This window comes from Anguilla anguilla, chromosome 12 (genome assembly GCF_013347855.1).
Source record: "Anguilla anguilla isolate fAngAng1 chromosome 12, fAngAng1.pri, whole genome shotgun sequence".
Classification (NCBI taxonomy): domain Eukaryota; kingdom Metazoa; phylum Chordata; class Actinopteri; order Anguilliformes; family Anguillidae; genus Anguilla; species Anguilla anguilla.
In genome coordinates, this window is record NC_049212.1 from 2277507 (window position 1) to 2299141 (window position 21635).

Sequence of the window (21635 nt, forward strand, 5' to 3'; positions counted from 1 at the left end):
TGTATCTGATGTTTCTATTGGCTGAAATACCTAAATTTCCAATGGGGAGATGTATTCTTTGTGGGCCTGGAGCATTTATGATGATGTAATCAGGCAGGAAGAAGAAGAAGGAAAAAACACAAAATCCCCTAAGTTTGAGGCTTTATTGTGCGGACGTGTGACATTGTTTGTGAATTCTGTCTGTTGAAATGAGGTCAGAAGGTACAGAAATGAATATTTTTAAGGGCTGAGAGTCTGCGGTCATTGTGGTTATTTTTGAAGGGACCCCTGAAAAGTGCCAAACTCTCTGGGCTGTATAGGTATGGGGCATGCCGCCCCGCCAAGGCGTAACTTGGCGGGATGGCATACCGTACCTGCCATCCCAATTAAACATTTAAACTATTGCTTTTGCATCTGTATAATCTTTGTGGAAAATCCATCCAAATGATTGCCTCCTAACATTGTTAAAGCTGTCTATTCCTGGTTATTGGCAACTTTCATATTTTGTCATATGATAAACTGTTTTCTCTTACACTGCACCAAACTACATGGCTCACTTATACGCTGACTGAAGTGTGCATCTCTGTAAGAACCAATCACTGCATTGGCCTCGTTAATAAAGTTTTGGGGTAACACCCTTACTGTGTTACTCACTGGGCATATTTGTTAATTTCACTAGCAGGATGTGCAGCTCCTCTGGGACAGCTGCTAGAGTCAGTGTCCAGATGGATAAAATAATACAGAGGTCATGAATTGCTCACTTGTACGCTGACTGAGGTTTTAGTGTCAGAGAACACTTAGATGGCAGCAGTAGAGTGTCTCTCTCTCCAGGGTGCAGTGTCTAGCGATAATTTCATATGAGCACACCCCAGTCAATACGCATATATGCTAAATTGTATTCACACAAACATTCAGGTTACAGGTTTTGAAAATGAATGAAATCAGGAAATTTGTTTTCTTCCCTGTGACAAAATTCAAACCCTTACACAGCCACAACAGTTAAGGTCACACAGTACACAGCAGTACTCACCCCAGTCTCTGTAGTTTACAGTTTGGACTCATCAGTCCAGCACAGAGCAGCTTCACTCCTGAATCTCTCATGTAAGTGCAGTTGATGACCAGATCTCTCAGGGGTGAGTTTGATGACTGGAGAGCTGAGGCCACAATATTGCAGGACTCATCTGCGAAGCCACAGCTGTTCAGTCTGCAGATAGTTAATATAGTATATTATGAATACTGTTTCTTTACTGTCAGTTTTTGTTTAATACCACAATTAAAAATAAAGAAAGCATTTCACCACTTCAACTAAGTTTCATTTATTTCAGACATGCACTTGATAAGATGAATGTATGCTCACGAGAGAAACAGCTCCACAGCCAACAAGTCCCTGCTCTCTCGTGCACTCTGTGTGCTGTAATCTCTTTCTCTCTCCCTATGAAAGTCCTGTAATGTCTACTCTGTGGGGTTTGTGTCACATCCAAGGTGTATGGCTATTTAGTGTATAACACAGCACACCACAAAGAATGCACTGACTTTCTGAGGGCTGTATTGTAATGTACCACTCAACCCTTCTAAGCATCTAAAATACATTTTTAACATTCCAAACGTTCGCTCAATCATTGACCAATAACACGCAAGTCAGTGGTGTGCTGGCTTAATGTATGGAGAAAGTAGTAAAGGATGAACACTTTTTTTTGACTGTTCCCAGGCTTTTCACTGAAGCCTCCCTGCTCTCATAGGAAGCACAGTTGTTATAATTACAAATTTCACAAATAATTCATCTTCAGTTTGATGACAGAATGTAATTCATTCAGGATTAGAAATAATCCACTTCACTGAGGCTACTGTGTCAGTTTAGTCACATGATCAGTTCTAAATAACGCTGTTAGCTCCATACAGATGCACTGCAAAAATAGCTGCCATTGGACTGTGTAAATGAGCACAGCTTGCATTTGAAACAGTCAAACTGAAATTAAATATTTCTCACATCTGTGTCATGCATTCACATGTGTGCCGCATTCATAACGCCACCAAAATAGCAAAATGTGCTCTGAGTTAAGACCTGGTCTGGATTGGTTTAAATGGAAACACATTATTCAACACCGAACTTGCGCATCTGGGCATACATAAAAACATTATTTTACTGCTAAAAATTGTATTCCGTCATTGCAACAAGATAAAGCCAACAATATCCGAAGGTATGCCAGTACAGCTATGAAAAATGCTGCTCACTTAACACTTAAATAAAGAAGAGGAATTTAAAAAAAATTATACCATGTCATTCTACTGATAATATCTGGGCATTAATATGGAATAAATATACAACCTTACCACTGGGTTTACGCGTATACATGTCCCTTTCAAGACTGAGTGGTCATATATTGTCTTGGACAATCCCTTTGTGAAATATACACTTATTTGTGATGCCTGTGCTATTTCTTTTAATTTGAGTGTAATGTAACTGTAATGTAAGCGTTCATTGGTTGCTAAGTAGTCATTGTGTTTAATGCATCGACTGAGAGCTGAACTGGAACATAGTGGCAGACAGTTGAATTTGTTTTAATGTCGTCCAATTCCCATACAAGGAAACATTACATACTGTAGAGTAGAGGAAAAGATACAAGAATTAATGATTACACATGTAGGTACTGCTCCACATTGTGTGATAATGTTTTTGCATTATTTTTAATCTAATATCAATGCTTCATCTTAAACCTTCAAATGGGGCACGTTTATATGCTTTATAACAGAAAAAAAGCATTTCATTTATTTTTGGAGAGATTTTGGATATGTTTCAGGACACCTAGATATTTTAGGCCTCTGTACCGATGGAAATCTTGTAATTCCCACTTGAAAATGATGCAACAGTGAGTTTCTTCAGACAAAACAGTTGATTTTTAGTGCAATACATGATTTACAGGAATGCATAATTTAGACATTTTGGATAGTTTTGGAGACACTGGGTACACTGCTTAGTTTTTGCTTCATAAATCTATAGTAGTTCTACATATCCACCCTTAGATTTTATGAACTTGTGGTCAAGGAGTTTTTGATCCAGGACATGTAGAGTGTAACCTGTTTTATATATGGGTTCTCTCAGTATTTTATTGCAAACTAACGAAGAGCAAATTCAATTTGGATTTTTTTGCCTATTTCTTCCTACATTATGAATATAAACAAATCTTAGTTAGTATTGTAAATGGTACAAATGTCTTTCTTCATTTAAGCCATTATTCAAGTCTCTGTGATGCTCACGTCTGGAGTTATAAAGCTTTAAATAAGGTACCCCGTGAATGGGCAACGATTGGGCATATTTGGCATGCGCACAAAGGGTTTAAATGTAAAGGGGTAAATGTAAGGGTAAATGCACTAACTGTTAAAATGATCCAGAAGTTATCATTTATACCAAATTTAACTTCCCAGACAATTTTATTGTACTTTACTCTCACTAGAAATATTAAGTGTGAAAATACACTGTCAATCATCTACATTATTAATGACATAATACTCACGTGGCCTTCCTGCAGTTCCTGACTACTGGTACCAGTCTCTCATCACACACTGCTGATGTGTTGTAGTCCTTCGAGTCAAACTCATCCAGGATCTCCTCTGACATCAGTAACACAAAGGCCAGAGCTGAACACTGGTCTGGTTCCAGCTTTTTATCAGAAAGTGTTCCTGATCTCAGGGAATTCCGGATTTCCTCCACTAGGGAGTTGTCATTCAGTTCACTGAGACAGTGGAACAGATTGATGGTCCTCTCTGCTGAAGATTCCTTTCTGATCCTCTCCTTAATGTACTGGACTGTTTCCTCAATGCTCTGTGATCTGCTTTCTGTCTGTGTCTGTAGGTCTGGTACAGGTGATCTGCGTCCTGTCTGTGTCAGTAGTCCCCCTGAGAGCTTCTGAATGGAGTCCAGAGAGAGGCCAAGAAGGAATCGGAGGAAAAGGTCCAGGTGTCCATTCTTACTCTCCAAGGCCTGATCCACTGCAGTCCTGTGTAACTCAGACAGCTGCACTCTGTCACTGTGTGGTTTTGATTCTTCTGCTCTGAGTACATTTCTGTTCCCATTTACACATGAATGAAACACAAACAAGGCAGTCAGATACTCCTGAATGCTCAGATGCACAAAGCAGTAGACCTTCTCCTGATACAACCCACACTCCTCTTTAAAGATCTCTGTGCACACCCCAGAGTACACTGAAGCTTCACTGACATCAATGCCACTCTCTCTCAGGTCCTCTTCATAGAATATCAGATTGCCCTTTTCCAGCTGTAGAAAAGCCAGCTGCCCCAGTTTCAGGATGATTTCTGTATCTGATGCTGACATCTTCTTTGAGTCTGTCTCATCAGTGCCATGATACTTCTGATTCTTCACATCAGTCTGAATGAGCAGGAAGTGTGTGTACATTTCAGTCAGAGTTTTGGGCAGATCTCCACTCTCTGTTTCACCCAACATTGTCTCCAGAACAGTAGCAGAAATCCAGCAGAAGACTGGTATGTGACACATGATGTAGAGACTCCTGGATGACTTTATGTGTGAGATAATTCTGCTGGCCTGGTTCTGATCTTTGATTCTCTTCCTGAAGTACCCCTCCTTCTGTGGGTCATTGAACCCGCGTACCTCTGTCACTCGGTGGACACACTCAGGAGGGATCTGATTGGCTGCTGCTGGTCGGGAGGTGATCCAGAGGACAGCAGAGGGAAGCAGATTCCCCTTAATGAGGTTGGTCAGCAGCACATCCACTGATGATGATTCTGTTATATCACAGCAGATCTCATTACCTTGGAAATCTAGAGGAAGTCGACACTCATCCAGACCATCAAAGATAAACACCACTTTGACCTCATCACCTTCAACACTTTGGCTCTCTTTCAGTTGTGGAAAGTAGTGCTGCAGAAGTTGCATCAGACTGAATGCTCTTTCCTTCTTCAAATTCAGATCTCGGAAAGGAAGAGCGAAGATGAAATCAATGTCCTGATTGGCGTTTCCTTCTGCCCAGTCCAGAATGAACTTCTGCACAGAGACAGTTTTCCCAATGCCAGCGATGCCCTTTGTAAGCACAGTTCTGATGGGTTTCTTTTGTCCAAGTGAAGGCTTAAAGATGTCATTGCAGAGGATTGCAGTCTCATGTGTAGTTTGTCTCTTGGATGCTGTCTCAATCTGTCTGACCTCGTGTTCATTATTGACCCCCCCACTTCCCCCTTCTGTGATGTAGAGCTCTGTATAGATCTCATTGAGGAGGGTTCGGTCGCTCTGCTTTGCTAAACCTTCAAATATGCATTCAAACTTCCTCTTCAGATGAGATTTAAGTGCATTCTGGGCTATTTTTATGGATCCATCTGAAGAGAGGAAATATGAGAAACAATTATGTTTAAAATGTGATGAACATTTCCCATTCAATAACAATTTTTTTTTTTAAACTGCCAATAAAAATATTAATAGACACATTCTTAACAGCATTTTACACACATCACAGAGTTACATATGTCCAACAGTATGCTATGCCTCATGTACATTTGCTTACCCCCATAATCACTGCTTCATGCTATAATTTCATTGAAATGCCTTTGTGTGCGCATTGCTTGTGACACTTTCTATATGTAATGTTGTCAATGTAAAACACTATTATGAAAGTGTGGATGCTATAGCTAATTCCAGCATTGAATGGACACACATTCGCAATGAGAGAAAAATCTTACTGCGCTGCTCATCTCTCTCCAGTGAGTCAGTGAGATCCTTCTGCTTCATGTTCCTCAGGATGTGGAGTGTGATCTTCAGAGACCTCTCACTGCCACAGGTCTCCAGCAACTTCTCAACTATGTACAGGGCCTCAGGATCCTTCTGCTCTCCATCAGTGCATTCTGGGTAATTTTTAATTCGATGACTTTTGAACAATTCCTTCATCTTCATAAACTTAGCCAGTACAGAAGGATCTTCAGACAGAGTCGTAAAGCACTCTGGGCAATCCTGACTCAGATGGTTCTGAAACTCTTTCAACTTCTCATCCTTCTTCAGCTTCATCAAAGTGCGCAGGAGAGACTGAAATAAACACATGAAGAGGTGTGCTGTATCAGTGTGAAATAAACTCATGAAGAGGTGGGTTGGTGAGTATGTCAATTCATAATAATAGGACCATTAGTCATATTATTATCAAATAATAATTAAATAAATGTTACAAAAATGTTACCAGACGGATAGATAGAATTTTGTCTTCGTTTTTTTCCCTACAAACACCTTTATTATTTAGGTTGGCCCAGTGCAAAATATTTAGTTACATGAATTTGGTAATTTTCTTACAGTATTTGAATATAAAATGTAGTAATATTTTATTAATTTTTATTATTATATTTAGAGATTTAGAGAAAAAAAAGAGTGAAAATATTTTGTTGGCTGAATACCTCAATATTAATGTAAGTCAATATTGTCAAATCAAAGTTAATACAACTTATTTATCATTGCTCAGCCAACATAAAATAATTGTCGCTGGATCATAGAGTTTGTAGTGCACAGAACCTGAAAAGGGCTATTGTATACAGTTACTTTAAACGTTTTAGTTGGGAGAACCAAAATTTTTTTTCCGGGTTGGGTTGTATTACAGTTGCTCAAATAAACGCAACAGGATCCTTGTTTTGTGTTGAGTGTTTGTGACAGCCAGAAAAGAGAAATACAGATACTAGAGATACTACTTGTGCTAAGTCATGAATTTCCATATAATAAAGGAGTTGCTCTGTGCAGTACATTTAGTAAATGTTAACTGAACTGAATGCTTCCAGTTTGTCTCAGTTTGGAGTCCTCCTCTGCTGCCATTTGTGGGACCTGCTAAAGGAATCTGGACTTTCTGTGAGGCAGGGAGGATCAGGCAGCACTCCAGAACTGGATTTGATGTTAAGTTGTGTCTTTAGGGGAGTTAACCCCTTAAACCCCACTTAAAATACAGGGCTTTTCGTAGGAACCTCCCCTGTCTTAAAGAAACCTCATTATCTCCATGCAGTACTGTTATCTCCAAATATGAAACTATATGCAGTCCAGACATGGTTCAAAGCTTGAAATAAAGAGAACATTTCTACCAAAATAACCCCTGATCACACGGGAGTCTCGCTCTGTAAACATACAGGACACATTCATCCTGAAAAACAAAGAAGAAATCCAAAAATGTTTTGTATTTTCTTTATTCTGTAGTGATTATATATACTTCAGATACTGGATGGAACCAGATTTCTTTTTACAATTGTACCCCAGGATGTACACAACACCAATAAAAAAAGTGGATTTAACAAAGCGGTAAAATTTGACATGCGTTTTCCCAAAGGTGGGCCCAGATATCCTGAAAACCTCTCCAGATTGGAATATTGTGTATATCTTTTTTCCCAGCCATGTTCCACCTCCAGATGCTAAATTAATAAGCATTAAAATAATACAATGCACCCAAACTTTAGAGAGTTCCGCTTTCTGCATTTTCACTGAGTTTAACATTAGCTATGTAAGGTAAAAATTCACTGCAAAAGGACTCTGTCACGTCTGGTTTCTACTTGTGTTCAACTGCTACACACAGGTGGGGGCCATAAATGCCTAAAGGATGAGACCTGCAGCTAGGAAAGCAATCAATGCATCCTGCATGGGACTGTTTACGACACCGTTTATTGCGGAAGAGCAATCTTGTGTATTCTTCAGCCATCTTGCCCTTTTGAAGAGAGGGCTCTGGACATACCAACTTGGGGATCAATGGACATACAGCTCACCCTCCTGCTGCTTGGACATGCCTTGTTTTTTTTTGTTACTATTTATATATATATATATATATATATATATATATATATATATATAGTAACAATAAACCACTATGTTTTCAGTATGATCCATAATTTCGTGAATAACCTCACTTTGTCCACAGCATCACCGGCCTTATGCTAACCCACTAATATCAGTGCATACAAGCTGAGTTGCGGTGTCCCAGGGCACTGTGGTAAGTGTTCTTGAGCCTCGGAACTGATTACCTGAGTACAAGTCTAGTAACAAGTTTAAAGGCTTTAGACCTTAATATAAAAACCTCTGAGTACAAGTCTAGTAACAAGTTTAAAGGCTTTAGACCTTAATATAAAAACCTCAGAGTACAAGTCTAGTAACAAGTTTAAAGGCTTTAGGCCTTAATATAAGCACCTCTGAGTGCAGTAACAAGGTTAAAGGATTAAGTTTCTAGCCTATGAGGAACAAATAAATGACCAGTGCTAAGCCGGGTGCATAGCCTAGGCTCCTAAGTTCCAGCCTGAAAGCAGAGTCTGATAAGTGCTGATACTAAACCCGGGTGCCTGGGTCCCACGGCGGTACACGTCTCAACCCCTCTGAGAGTGCAGTTGAGACTGTCCGGTATCTGTCCGGAGGGAACCACACCTTTAAGTCTCAGAGATGGAGGCCGGTACTAGTGGTCACTGGACCTCTGAGTACCGAGCCCGATGTAACGTCGCAACCTCTGGGTGCCACGGCAGATACAAGTCTCCACCCCTCTGATAGTGCAGCCCCAGGCTACAACAAGAATCTGGAATCTGCCACACGTGGAACCCATGTTAAAACCTCTAAGACTGGTGCAAAGTGTCATAGCACACAACTTCTGAATTTCTGAGGTGCTGGAACTGAGTCCTCGGGCCTAAACCACCTGTCCCAGTAACTCGGGTTAGAATACAGTATAATTACAATCCTTTGGCATTAGAGTCTGAAAGAAAGTAACTGAATGAGTTCAAGTTCCGAGGCACAAGGATACTGCCGAGCACTGAGGTGTATGTACTGTGTAACTCTAACAACCATAACAAATTGTCCTCTCATAACCCTGCCTCACCAGTAGGTATAACATTTCCTTATAGCTACCTTGCTAACGACTCATCGGATGCACACGCAAAATGACATGTATAGAAGTGCACTTGTTTAAAACCACAAAATTCTGCTTATATATCTCCTTCGCTAGTGGCTCACTGGGTAGCGTGGCTGCCTGCAGCACTTTTGGATGTGTGCAGGCAGCTTCGAGCCCCCCTCTGACTCATGAAAACCTCTCGGTCATTACACTGCCTTGCTGGATGACTAAAAATAAAACATTAAACTATTGTTTTTGCACCTGTATAATCTTGCCGGGAATGTCATTCATATTTCTGTATTTACACAACTACAAATAAAATATACCCACACTTTACACAGTTCCGTGTTTGGCATTTTTGGTATCACAAGGAGGAAAATGACAAAAATATAAAATCGAATCATTAACTATTTATAATAATACAGTGCCCTTTATAGTACTTCAGTATCTTTTATGCAAAGCATTTGCCAATAGTCAAAGCTCTACTAAAGTAGACGTGAAAACACAAAGTGAAAGTAAGTCAGTACGCAGGAGAATAGCTAAGCTGTAGTTTCAGCTAGAAGGACGGCGTGAGCTACGTTCGAAAGCTACAGTATGTAAATGAGCTTGAAGAACTCAACACTGTATGATTACTGTAACGTATATGAGGCTTCCAAACAGGGGCAAAAGTCACGATGGGTAGATCTTAGAGAGGGTAGCAGTAGTTTACTTTTAGGTCATTTACTTGGCACAGGAATGTCTAATTGCAATGTTTTTTTTTTTTTGTTCATAATGTAAAAAGTAGTTTCTTTTTTATTTAGAAAAACCACACTTTCTGCTTTTGACATTCTATTTACGTGAATAGCTGAAAATCTGATATAGTCTCTAGAGTCTCTTAGCTATTTTCTTGAAAAGACCTCTTACGGAAATGAAGTAGATACCCTAATTGACTTAACACAGGGAATGTATGGTAACATGAAATGTGTGCTGTAGCAAAAAATAGAGTTTGAATGTCCTTAGCTTAGGTGTATGTAAACGTTTGGCCTCAACTATGTATTCTATATATGGTATATGATACATGCATTATATATTCAAATGAAACACAAATTAATTAAAAACAATTGGGAAAAAAAAACAGAACTCACCTGTCTTGTGAAAGATATCTCTGAACTCGTCTCTTCTAAAGAGCAGGGCTGGAGAGACTGTGGTATCCTGCGAACAAAACAGCATCCAGTTAAATTCATCCTCTAACTGCAGCTCTAACTCACAGCACATGGAGACAGAGCTTCCAGATAAACTCATCCTCTTACTGCAGCTCTAACTCACAGCACATGGAGACAGAGCTTCCAGTTAAACTCATCCTCTTACTGCAGCTCTAACTCACAGCACGTGGAGACAGACCTTCCAGTTAAACTCATCCTCCAAGCACAGATTAAAATCAAGCCATTACTCCCAAAAACACCAGAAATAAAATCTGAAAGAATTTTTAAAACATTTGAACAGAAGCTGATATATTGTGTTTGTGTGATATTCCACTGTGGATGGTCAAGAGTAATATTTGGCATAGGTGCAATAAGTTATAAATGTAAAAGACAATCCTCTTACTGCAGCTCTAACTCACAGCACATGGAGACAGAGCTTCCAGTTAAACTCATCCTCTTACTGCAGCTCTAACTCACAGCACATGGAGACAGAGCTTCCAGATAAACTCATCCTCTTACTGCAGCTCTAACTCACAGCACATGGAGACAGAGCTTCCAGTTAAACTCATCCTCTTACTGCAGCTCTAACTCACAGAACATGGAGACAGAGCTTCCAGTTAAACTCATCCTCTTACTGCAGCTCTAACTCACAGCACAAATGAATATGACAAAATACACCTCACCTACACCTGAATGTGATATAAATCACAAGCCTACAGCTATATGTGCAATAATAACCCCCACCTAGATCTGAAAGTCTTAATACACCCACCGACAACAGAAAGGTGCCAGTAACATTGAAGTATAATTAAACAGTACTGTCAACTTGAACCTCTTTAATTACCTTTGGTCACCTGCGAACTCTCCCCTGAATTCGATTGGATGACTCATTGAATGATCACTCTTCATAGACAGACAGCTGGGTACAGGTGACCCTGCTCTTTCTACCTGGACCCTGTGAACAAAACATGGAGACACAACATCCAATTAAACTCATCCTCTTACTGCAGCTCTAACTCACAGAACATGGAGACAGAGCTTCCAGTTAAACTCATCCTCTTACTGCAGCTCTAACTCACAGCACATGGAGACAGAGCTTCCAGTTAAACTCATCCTCTTACTGCAGCTCTAACTCACAGCACATGGAGACAGAGCTTCCAGTTAAACTCATCCTCTTACTGCAGCTCTAACTCACAGCACATGGAGACAGAGCTTCCAGTTAAACTCATCCTCTTACTGCAGCTCTAACTCACAGCACATGGAGACAGAGCTTCCAGTTAAACTCATCCTCTTACTGCAGCTCAAACTCACAGCACATGGAGACAGAGCTTCCAGTTAAACTCATCCTCTTACTGCAGCTCTAACTCACAGCACATGGAGACAGAGCTTCCAGTTAAACTCATCCTCTTACTGCAGCTCTAACTCTCAGCACATTGGGACAGAGCTTCCAGTTAACTCATCCTCTAACTGCAGCTCTAACTCACAGCACATGAAGACAGAGCTTCCAGTTAAACTCATCCTCTTACTGCAGCTCTAACTCACAGCACATGGAGACAGAGCTTCCAGTTAAACTCATCCACTTACTGCAGCTCTAACTCACAGCACATGGAGACAGAGCTTCCAGTTAAACTCATCCACTTACTGCAGCTCTAACTCACAGCACATGGAGACAGAGCTTCCAGTTAAACTCATCCTCTTACTGCAGCTCTAACTCACAGCACAAATGAATATGACAAAATACACCTCACCTACACCTGAATGTGATATAAATCACAAACCTACAGCTATATGTGCAATAATAACCCCCACCTAGATCTGAAAGTCTTAATACACACACCGACAACAGAAAGGAGCCAGTAACATTGAAGTATAATTAAACAGTACTATCAACTTGAACCTCTTTAATTACCTTTGGTCACCTGCAAACTCTCCCCTGAATTCGATTGGATGACTCATTGAATGATCACTCTTCATAGACAGACAGCTGGGTACAGGTGACCCTGCTCTTTCTACCTGGACCCTGTGAACAAAACATGGAGACACAACATCAAGTTAAACTCATCCTCTTACTGCAGCTCAAACTCACAGCACAAGAAGACAGAGCTTCCAGTTAAACTCATCCTCTTACTGCAGCTCTAACTCACAACACATGGAGACAGAGCTTCCAGTTAAACTCATCTTCTAACTGCAGCTCAAACTCACAGCACATGGAGACAGAGCTTCCAGTTAAACTCATCCTCTTACAGCAGCTCTAACTCACAGCACATGGAGACAGAGCTTCCAGTTAAACTCATCCTCTTACTGCAGCTCAAACTCACAGCACATGGAGACAGAGCTTCCAGTTAAACTCATCCTCTTACTGCAGCTCTAACTCACAGCACATGGAGACAGAGCTTCCAGTTAAACTCATCCTCTTACTGCAGCTCTAACTCACAGCACATGGAGACAGAGCTTGCAGTTAAACTCATCTTCTAACTGCAGCTCTAACTCACAGCACATGGAGACAGAGCTTCCAGTGAAACTCATCCTCTTACTGCAGCTCTAACTCACAGCACAAGAAGACAGAGCTTCCAGTTAAACTCATCCTCCAAGCACAGATTAAAATCGAGCCATTGCTCCCAAACACACCAGAAATGAAACCTGAAAGCATATTTAAAACGTTTAAATAGAAGCTGATATATAGTGTTTGTGTGATATTCCACTGTGGATGGTCAAGAGTAATATTTGGCATAGGTGCAATAAGTTATAAATGTAAAAGACAATCCTCTTACTGCAGCTCTAACTCACAGCACATGGAGACAGAGCTTCCAGTTAAACTCATCCTCTTACTGCAGCTCTAACTCACAGCACATGGAGACAGAGCTTCCAGTTAAACTCATCCTCTTACTGCAGCTCTAACTCACAGCACATGGAGACAGAGTTTCCAGTTAAATTTGTCCTCTTACTGCAGCTCTAACTCACAGCACAAATGAATATGAAAAAATACACCTCACCTACACCTGAATGTGATATAAATCACAAACCTACAGCTATATGTGCAATAATAACCCCCACCTAGATCTGAAAGTCTTAATACACCTACCGACAACAGAAAGGTGCCAGTAACATTGAAGTATAACTAAACAGTACTGTCAGTTTGAACCTCTTTAATTACCTTTGGTCACCTGTGACCTCTCCCCTGAATGCGATTGGATGACCCATTGAATGATCACTCTTCATAGACTTACAGGTGGGTACAGGTGACCCCGCTGTTTCTACTTGGACCCTGTGAACAAAACATGGAGACACAACATCCAGTTAAACTCATCCTCTTACTGCAGCTCTAACTCACAGCACAAGACAGAGCTTCCAGATAAACTCATCCTCTTACTGCAGCTCTAACTCTCAGCACATTAAATATCTGGTTCATGCACTTGTACCTCTTCCTCTTAGTGCTGAGGGTTCCTCCTTTGGTGTCTGGCTCCTCTGAGAGACTCATTTTATAAACAGCGCCCCCTATCTCAGGAGACTGGAACACATCTGACCAGTTTAGACCACATGTGGGTTCTATCCCAAACCAGCCAAGCTGTAAACACACAAAATGAGAACACACTGAACACACAGAGACACGCATATACAACACGCCGCGGTGTTGACAGTAAGCAATCCAAAACTGAAATGGGCCCTAAACATGTTCTAAACAGCCACCTCAAATGTTTTTGCACCATTGACAATGAACGATTCTATTGCATAAATGTCACTATATATTGATTGTCCAACTTCCTAAATATTTTTTATTAACGATTCAATGGAATCAACCAAAATTTTTCAGATCATACAGTTATTTCCAGAAACTAAGTGTCACAATTATTAACACCCCTGGGTTCACTGAAATAGTTATTTTTTTTTTTATTACTACTTTACATGTTTTACTTGTTTTATTATTACTACTATATTATGTATACTACAGTATGTATACTATGTAGACTATGTAAACTTGGCTTTTTCTGCTTCTTTTGTACTCACTCTCTGCTGCTGTAACACCCGAATCCCCCCCTGGGGATTAATAAAGTCTTATCTCATCTTTTCTTATCTTATCAGCAGTTTGTTCACCCTCCCCTTGCAAGGATAACGACACTCAGTCTTTTTATATAATGTCTAATAAGGACTGGAGAACACATTGGGAGAGATCTTAGACCCTTCCTCCATCCACTTCTTTAATACCTCTGGGTCTCTGCTTCAGAACTGTCCTGTTCAATTAAAACTGCAGGTTTCCAATATAGTTCAAGTCTGGAGACTGTAGCCATTGCAAAATGTGGCTTAAGTGGTTAATTAATTATTTATTTGTGAATATTAATGTGTGATCGAGGTCACTGTTTTGCTGGAAGATCCACTAGCGACTTTCAGTCTGCTGGCAGAGGCAACCAGTTTTTTTGACTAAAATGTCCTGGTACCTGGGTAGAGTTACTATGATCAGTATGATCAGTAGAAAAAGAATTGTTGAAGCAGTTTTCCTTTCAGTATTAGACTATGGTGACATTATTTATAGAATTGCTGCTCCTTCTTCCCTTAAGCGCTTGGACACAGTCTATCACTCTGCCCTCAGATTTATTACTGGCGATAGTTATGGTACCCACCACTGTGTCCTCTATGCCAAGGTGGGTCTGTCTTCTCTGGCAGTGAGGCGTGATAAACACTGGTTTTTGTTTATCTTTAAGGCCATTGTCGGAATGCTTCCACCTTATATTACAAGGTTGTTAGAGTGGCGCTCTGGACCCTATCAAACCCGATCAAATGGCTTGCTTATGCTTAAGGTCCCTCGGGCTCGATCAGAAATTGGGAAGTCAGCATTCCATTTTAGTGCCCCATCCTCCTGGAATGAGCTCCAACAAATGCTGAAAATCAGCTCTCTACCTACTTATGGGCAGTTTAGATCGCTGGTTTTGAACATTCCTGTCTCTGAGTGCATCTGTTTTTGATCGTATCTGTGCTGATTTTATTTATTTTATTATTTTATTTTATTTTTATTTTTTATCATATTTTACTGTATTTTATTACTGTTATTTTATTATTTACTATGTTAGTTGCTGTTGTTATATTCTATGATCTTTTATTACACCTATTGTGTTTTAATTGTGTTTGTAATCTCGGCTACATTGAAAATGAGGGCCTGGCCCTCAATTGTACCTCCGAGAATTTAAATAAAGGTTCTGACTGACTGAGTTCATGATGCTATTGTCCTTAACAAGGGCCCCAGGGCCAGTGGGAGCAAAACAGCCCCATAACATTAAGATACCCCACTGTATTTAACAGCAGGTATGTGGCTTGTTTCTGTACACACCTCCATAAATCAACACCAAACCCATATCCTTTGTATTATATACCGGCCACTTTATTAGGTATACCTGCTTGTTAATGCAAATACCCTACTCCACCAAACAGCAAATCATGTGACTGCAACTCAATATATAAAGTATGCAGACATAGTGAAGATGTTCAGTTTTTTGTTTGAGCAAATATTGTAATGGACAAGATGTGTGATCTAAGCGACTTTGACTGTGGCATGACCGTCTGTGCCAGATGGAAGGTGCCAGACGTAGTGGTTTCAGCATCACAGAAACAGCTGCCCTCCTGGGATTTTCATGCAGCACAGTCTCTAGAGTTTACAGAGAATGGTGTGATAAACAAAAAACACCTTCTGTGATAACAGAAAGGCCACACATGAAATAACAGCTATGCTTGGCCAAAGAGCTCTAATGTTATCACTCCGGAGCACAGTAGATGAGACAATTTAGATTCTTGAAACTGTTGATTACTCCCAGTAAAACCATTTTTCCTGAAACCATTCCAAATAGCCTTTTGGCATGGAGGTAGCATCTAATTTTGGAGAATCTAAATGTAGCAATTAATAGAAACTTGGTGACGCCCCGATGCATCCAAGTTCTGTAATTCTCCAACTGTGGCCACTGGATTGTTCTTTGCTCCCTGAACCACCTACCTCACTGAGCATGGGCCTGAGATACACTAGCGCCCTCTACTGGACAGGTTTAACTCTACTCCAGGGGTTTTAAATTGATTAATATTTGGTCTCACAGTAGTAAATCGTATATTTCTTTGTTTCATTTTTGACCCATTTCCTTATTTTTGAAGGTCAACAACCATTTTCTCTTCATTTGTGAGTTTGTTGCTTTTGATGAAAAATGGATTTCATAAACAGGTTGCCTCAGTTTTGAACTCCAGTGAAGCAGCAAGCAATGGAAGTCATAATGTAGCCGACGACAGGCCTGTGACAGTTCCTTTGGCCTGAGATCAGCATAATGTCTTTTATACATGCAGGTGTTGATCAGCTTCATCCCATATCTACATGCTGGTGTAAAGTTCACTCTGTTAGATTTTATTTTTAACAATCTTTAAAGGTGCCAATAATTGTGACCCCTATAAAGTCAGTATCTGAGATGCATGTATTTTGCTTGTAGGCGTATACGATATGCTAGCAACAATTTATAGCCGACTGATTATCGCTGTTATTGCGTTTCATGTAAAATTTTAAAACATGTGGCAATGTTAACTACCCGTGCTTCCAGTCAGTGTTTCGACCGCACGTTTGGATAAACAACCCCCCTTACATACATTTAACAAACACGAACATGCTCGTGAGAAATCTTCTTGGAAAACATCCAAAAACCACCCAAATCAATAATTCATGAAAGTAGATCATTATTTCTTCTTAAGTAAGCCCAATTTATCTCATAAAAGTCATTTTATCATGTAGGCTATTCTCCGTTTCTAGGTAGTTGTAATTCGATTCGAAATCGCTGCAGTACCATTTATGTTGTTTTTCAATTTCAACTTCAATCCAACTCAGGCAAAACGTAAATTCGGTCTGATGTGGTGGCTTTAAAATCAGATGCTTTCGTGTTTTTAAGTAGACCTACATGCACAGCTACATGCTGCCATCTTGTGGTTCACATAAGAAACTGCGTCTTAATGCAACTACAACCGCAGTTCTTTTCAGTTCTTGCTACTATTAAAGTAGTTGCTGAATTTATTATCATTGAAACTTGTACGAATTCAATAGAACAGAATTAATTGGTAAGGACATGGCCACCAGGTCTTTGTGAATTAAAACTAGTCAGAGTTGGATAGCAAATATGCAAATTAATATCCTTTAAGCATCTTTTTAGCATGCTGTTGTATAGCCTACGGAAGCTAATGTCTCGTTTCAAATAATAGAAGACCAACTATGAAAGCTCCATACGTGAATTAACTACCGACCACCGACTTTAACATGGCATACATCAAGTTAATTTGTCTTAATCCAAACTGTGTGAATACAGAGCAAAAATGACATTTTGACTTCTCAATCCGCACAGTTAAAATGTTCGGTGTGTTTTTGTTACAGTAGCAGGTGTCATAATGTAGCCGAAGACAGGCCTGTGACTTCCGTCATATCCAAATAGGTAAAATGATCATAAAATACCAAATACATGCTAAAATAAACGTTAAACTTTTAAAAATGCATTTGAAAAGGTAATTTTTGTTTTTGGTCCCAAATGAGGAATTTGGAAAAAGCATACTCCTCGTCTACTCCTCGGGCGTCATTTTGTTGCATGTTTTATTTCACTAAATTAAGCGTTATTGAGATCATAGCTACAGATTCTTATTCCTCCAAACATCCCTTCTCATCTAGCTTCTATTCTCCCTATCCCAATCCACAACAGACTACTTACTCAGTTCTTTTAACCAGTTTAATTCCTTTCTGCACCCTCTTTGTCCTCCGTCTTTTAAATGACGTTTGAGTTTGAAACAGTTCCACTTTCTCTTTTCATTTTTTTTTTTTTTACTTCTTTACTAGTCTGACTCACGGGACCCAGACTGCGGATATAAGCCAGAGACTGTAAGACGATTGTGATTGGTTTAAAGAAATGCAAACAAGCCATAGCGTTTTTTTGTCTATACCGGACTGATAATGGCTTGAGCTCTGAGCCAGACCTTTCTCCCGCGCTGAAACGAAGTGTGGAGATAGGTCTGGCTATGCGAGACTACTTCTTTACTGGTTCAAGTAAGTCTTGCAGTGACTGAAGCCCAAATGTTTCACAGTGAGGCTTGGCTTTGGGTTTGGTTTTACCCACATTAGTGTTTATTTGTGGCTGTCTAGAGAGAAATAAGAGCACTGATGCTCTTTAATTCAATTTTGGGCAAAATGTGTTCAAAAAGTCAAACACGGCAAAACAATCTGTGTGACGATAAAAAAGCAGGGTTCGAATCCCGGGTTCGCGTCCTCTAGCATGTTCCTGTGTTTGTGTTGGTTTCCTCTGGGTACTGGGTCACTGTGTCCATATACTCCCAATAAAGAAAGAATTACACAAGTCTGTCTACAGATGTTTAAAAGCCAACACAGAATCTATAATTTTACACAACATAACGGGCCCCTTCAGAATAGGAAACATCAGTGTCCATGTTCTCGCTCACAATGCAACCATTTATGATGTCTACAACAACAACAATAATTTGATGACACTCGTAGTGCAGCAGTAATGCACAAAAACCCAAACTTTATGCTGATCAGAGAAAGCTTGTGTAATCCATTTATTGACAAGCTATTGCAAGGCTAGCTCTCAGAACTCTGCAAAATGATTATTGCTGCTTGTGTATTTGTTATGCAGATTCTATTATGTTTGCCACAGCCCAAACATGAGATTACGGTTCAAACTAGGAAGTGCCCATAGACAAATAGTGTGAAATTGAACTTCCATTACCATCTAGTGGCTGTTTACAAGAACTACAACATTGTTTTTCTTCCCAAGAGCTCCACAGATGTTCTCATGTCTTAATAAATTGCTATAGATATGACGGTGAACTAAAATCTTTTGCAAATAATTAAATGTTTGATTGATCAGAGAAACAGTTTTCATGTCTATATGAGTGCACATAGTGAATCACTGCCCATTCTTTCACTGCTCTGCCTCAGTTCCTGTAGATTCAGTGGGAAACCTGCAGTGATTAATGCACTTCAGACTGTGTTCTGCAGTGTACAGCTGCTTGGAGGCTTAAGGTAGTGAAGGGAAGTGTATGTTTCTGTATTTCTGTATGCACTTCTGGCCACTTCTGCCTAGGCCTGTGACCTTGTCTCAGTCTCCACATTCTCAATTACCATGGCAATGAGGGAGAAGAGCGATGAAGAGCTATGGGGAGGATGGAATGTAGCTCAGGGTCATCCCGAGTGCACTCCTGAGAGGACCCGAAAAGCTCTGGCACCCGCCATGGGGATATACCGCCCCCATCCCAGGCACTATACTGTGCTGTTGTGTTGTGTGCTGAGAGACTGATGTAACATTCGTGTGTGACCACAGAAAGAGCCTCCATGCTTGTGACCTTATGATGTGCGATGCTTAGAAACTACTATCAAGGCTGAGACAACTTAGTGAGTCTTTGGAGAATGTCTTTGCATGCTGTGTAGTAAGTATTTCCCTGGTGCATATTGTACTAAAGTCTGTTATAGTGGGAAAATGTCGTGTGACCTGATGATTTCCTGTCTACCTCATGTGCCAGCTTTGAATGGGTCCTATCAATGCACATAGGATTTGGCATTCTGTATGGTAGTCTGTATTTCTTATGGATGCTGGTAAGGTGTCATTTTATTGAAATTAGGCTTGGGACTGCTGGATGGCTCATTCGGTTAAGGCACCATGCTGAGGTGCATGGATGAGCCTCATGGCTTCGGGTCGAATTCGGACCGTGCCAGTGCCAACTGTGGCCGGTAGCTCCACAGGTAGACGCACGATTGGTGCCTGTGTTGCCCAGGATACGGGAGGATTCAGTCAGACAGGAATCTGTGTTTCATCGCTCTCTAGTGACCCCCCTTGGGCGCTCGTATGACTGCATGTCAGAGCCACTTATGAAAGGTCTTCCTCTGGTATGAAAAACAGCTTTACTGTTCTATTCCATTACTAATTATATATGCTCAAAAGCTGAAATGTGGTAAATGTTCATTTTTCTCATCCAAGCAGAGTAAAATAATCCATTAATGTGTAGGCTTGTTATCGTACCAAAGCAGTATTTTTTTATTATTTTTTTTAAAGCAAAGCGTTAAGATTAAACATAAGGTCATGTCATGGCTCTGGCTCTATCACATGGGTGTTTGATGTAATTACAACAGGGAAACATTTACTCAGACGAGCTTGCTCCTGTTACGGTAATATACTCCAAACAGGTGTGTGGCATTAGCAAACTTCTGAGAATTCCTCTGCAGGCTGTGTGGTGTGTGTCTCCCTGGTGCCCCTTGTATTAAAGCCTGTTAAAGGAAACCTGTCTACCTCATGTACAGTACCATGAAAAATATTTTCCCCTATCCTGCTTTCCTATATTGGTGCATAGTTTCAGATCTTTACAAAAAATGTTGTTTTAGACACACACACACACACACACACACACACACACGCACGTGCACACACATAGACAGATGGTTTGATACTGTGGTTTATGTCTTTGGAGGCCCTACTAGACTTAAGGCTTTTCTTTCTGGGGAGGCTACGCTCCTTCGGTGTGTGTAGCAGGTGCGGGCCATGTTCTACCAGATCATTGTGGCTGGTGTCCTGCTCAACACCAGTGTGTGCTGGGCTTGGAGCCTCTACTCCAGGGACACAAAGAGGCTCAAACTGACCCAGAAGGCCAGCTCTGATGGGATCCATAAATTATCCCAGCTTGTAAACTCCACCCACATCTCGTTTTATCATGACTGAAAAAATGGTTATACTCATATTTTTGTAATATCAAAAGAATATTCTTATTGTAATAATAGTGTATTTTGTGATTCCATTGCTGCAATTTTCACCATAGTGTCTCAATTTGCAGACCTCAACACAGAATGTTATAGTCCTAATTTTGGGCTCAAAATCTCATATAGCCAGCAAAATAAAACTATCAAGTGAGATAACAAGCGTGATGTCTTATCACAGCATTATAACATTGGACATGTTCAACAACATAATTTAATCATTACTGGATTTTTTAATAAAACGGTAATTGTCTAATTCCTATCAGAACAGAGGATGAAAGCTCATTTTCTGATAATGCAAGTAGCAATGAGGTAAAGGTTTGCTGCCTACATTATAATAGGTATTAGGAATGTTGTACCGTAATCATAACCCTGTGTTCTGTTCTGTATCAACTTACTATAATAAATATATGGAATCAGACTTTTGAATATAAAAATCCTGTCTATTGTAAAAGGCAAAATACATACAATGGAGTCCATCATTATGCAAGAAAGACACAAAAATATAAATATAAAATCTATAGTGACCATACTTCATGACATCAGTTTACATTCTGTGTTCTGCATCTACCTCAAAGCTTGTATTTTACAAAAGACACCAAACACCAAAACATTAGATATTTTGTTTTCTGAAGTATAATAATTGCAAATACAAGTATGCTGTCAAAAATAAAACAATCAAACAAAACGTTTTAATACAAATAATGTACAATACTGAATCAGTTTCTGCAGTAGCACAATAAACATACACAATAAATAAATACATTATATTACAGTATTATTCAGCAAAACAAAGGAAAATTAATACAATGCTGTGATCCTGATCATGCTGTGATCTGGTCTCCCTGCTGTATTTGGCCACAGATTTTCATG

The 21635-nt window shown here is 40.0% G+C and overlaps 2 protein-coding genes across 2 annotated transcripts in view; both read right to left on the reverse strand.

Moving 5' to 3' along the window:
• LOC118209722 overlaps window positions 1–21635 on the reverse strand; it is a 411967-nt gene that overhangs the window by 198510 nt on the left and 191822 nt on the right. The window lies entirely within an intron of this gene.
• Window positions 1–21635, reverse strand: part of LOC118209894 (NACHT, LRR and PYD domains-containing protein 3-like) — a 178251-nt gene that overhangs the window by 59145 nt on the left and 97471 nt on the right. Inside the window, exon 7 of the mRNA XM_035385619.1 lies at window positions 1010–1183. Coding sequence (XP_035241510.1) covers window positions 1010–1183 — 174 coding nt within the window. The remainder of the gene's footprint in view (window positions 1–1009; window positions 1184–21635) is intronic.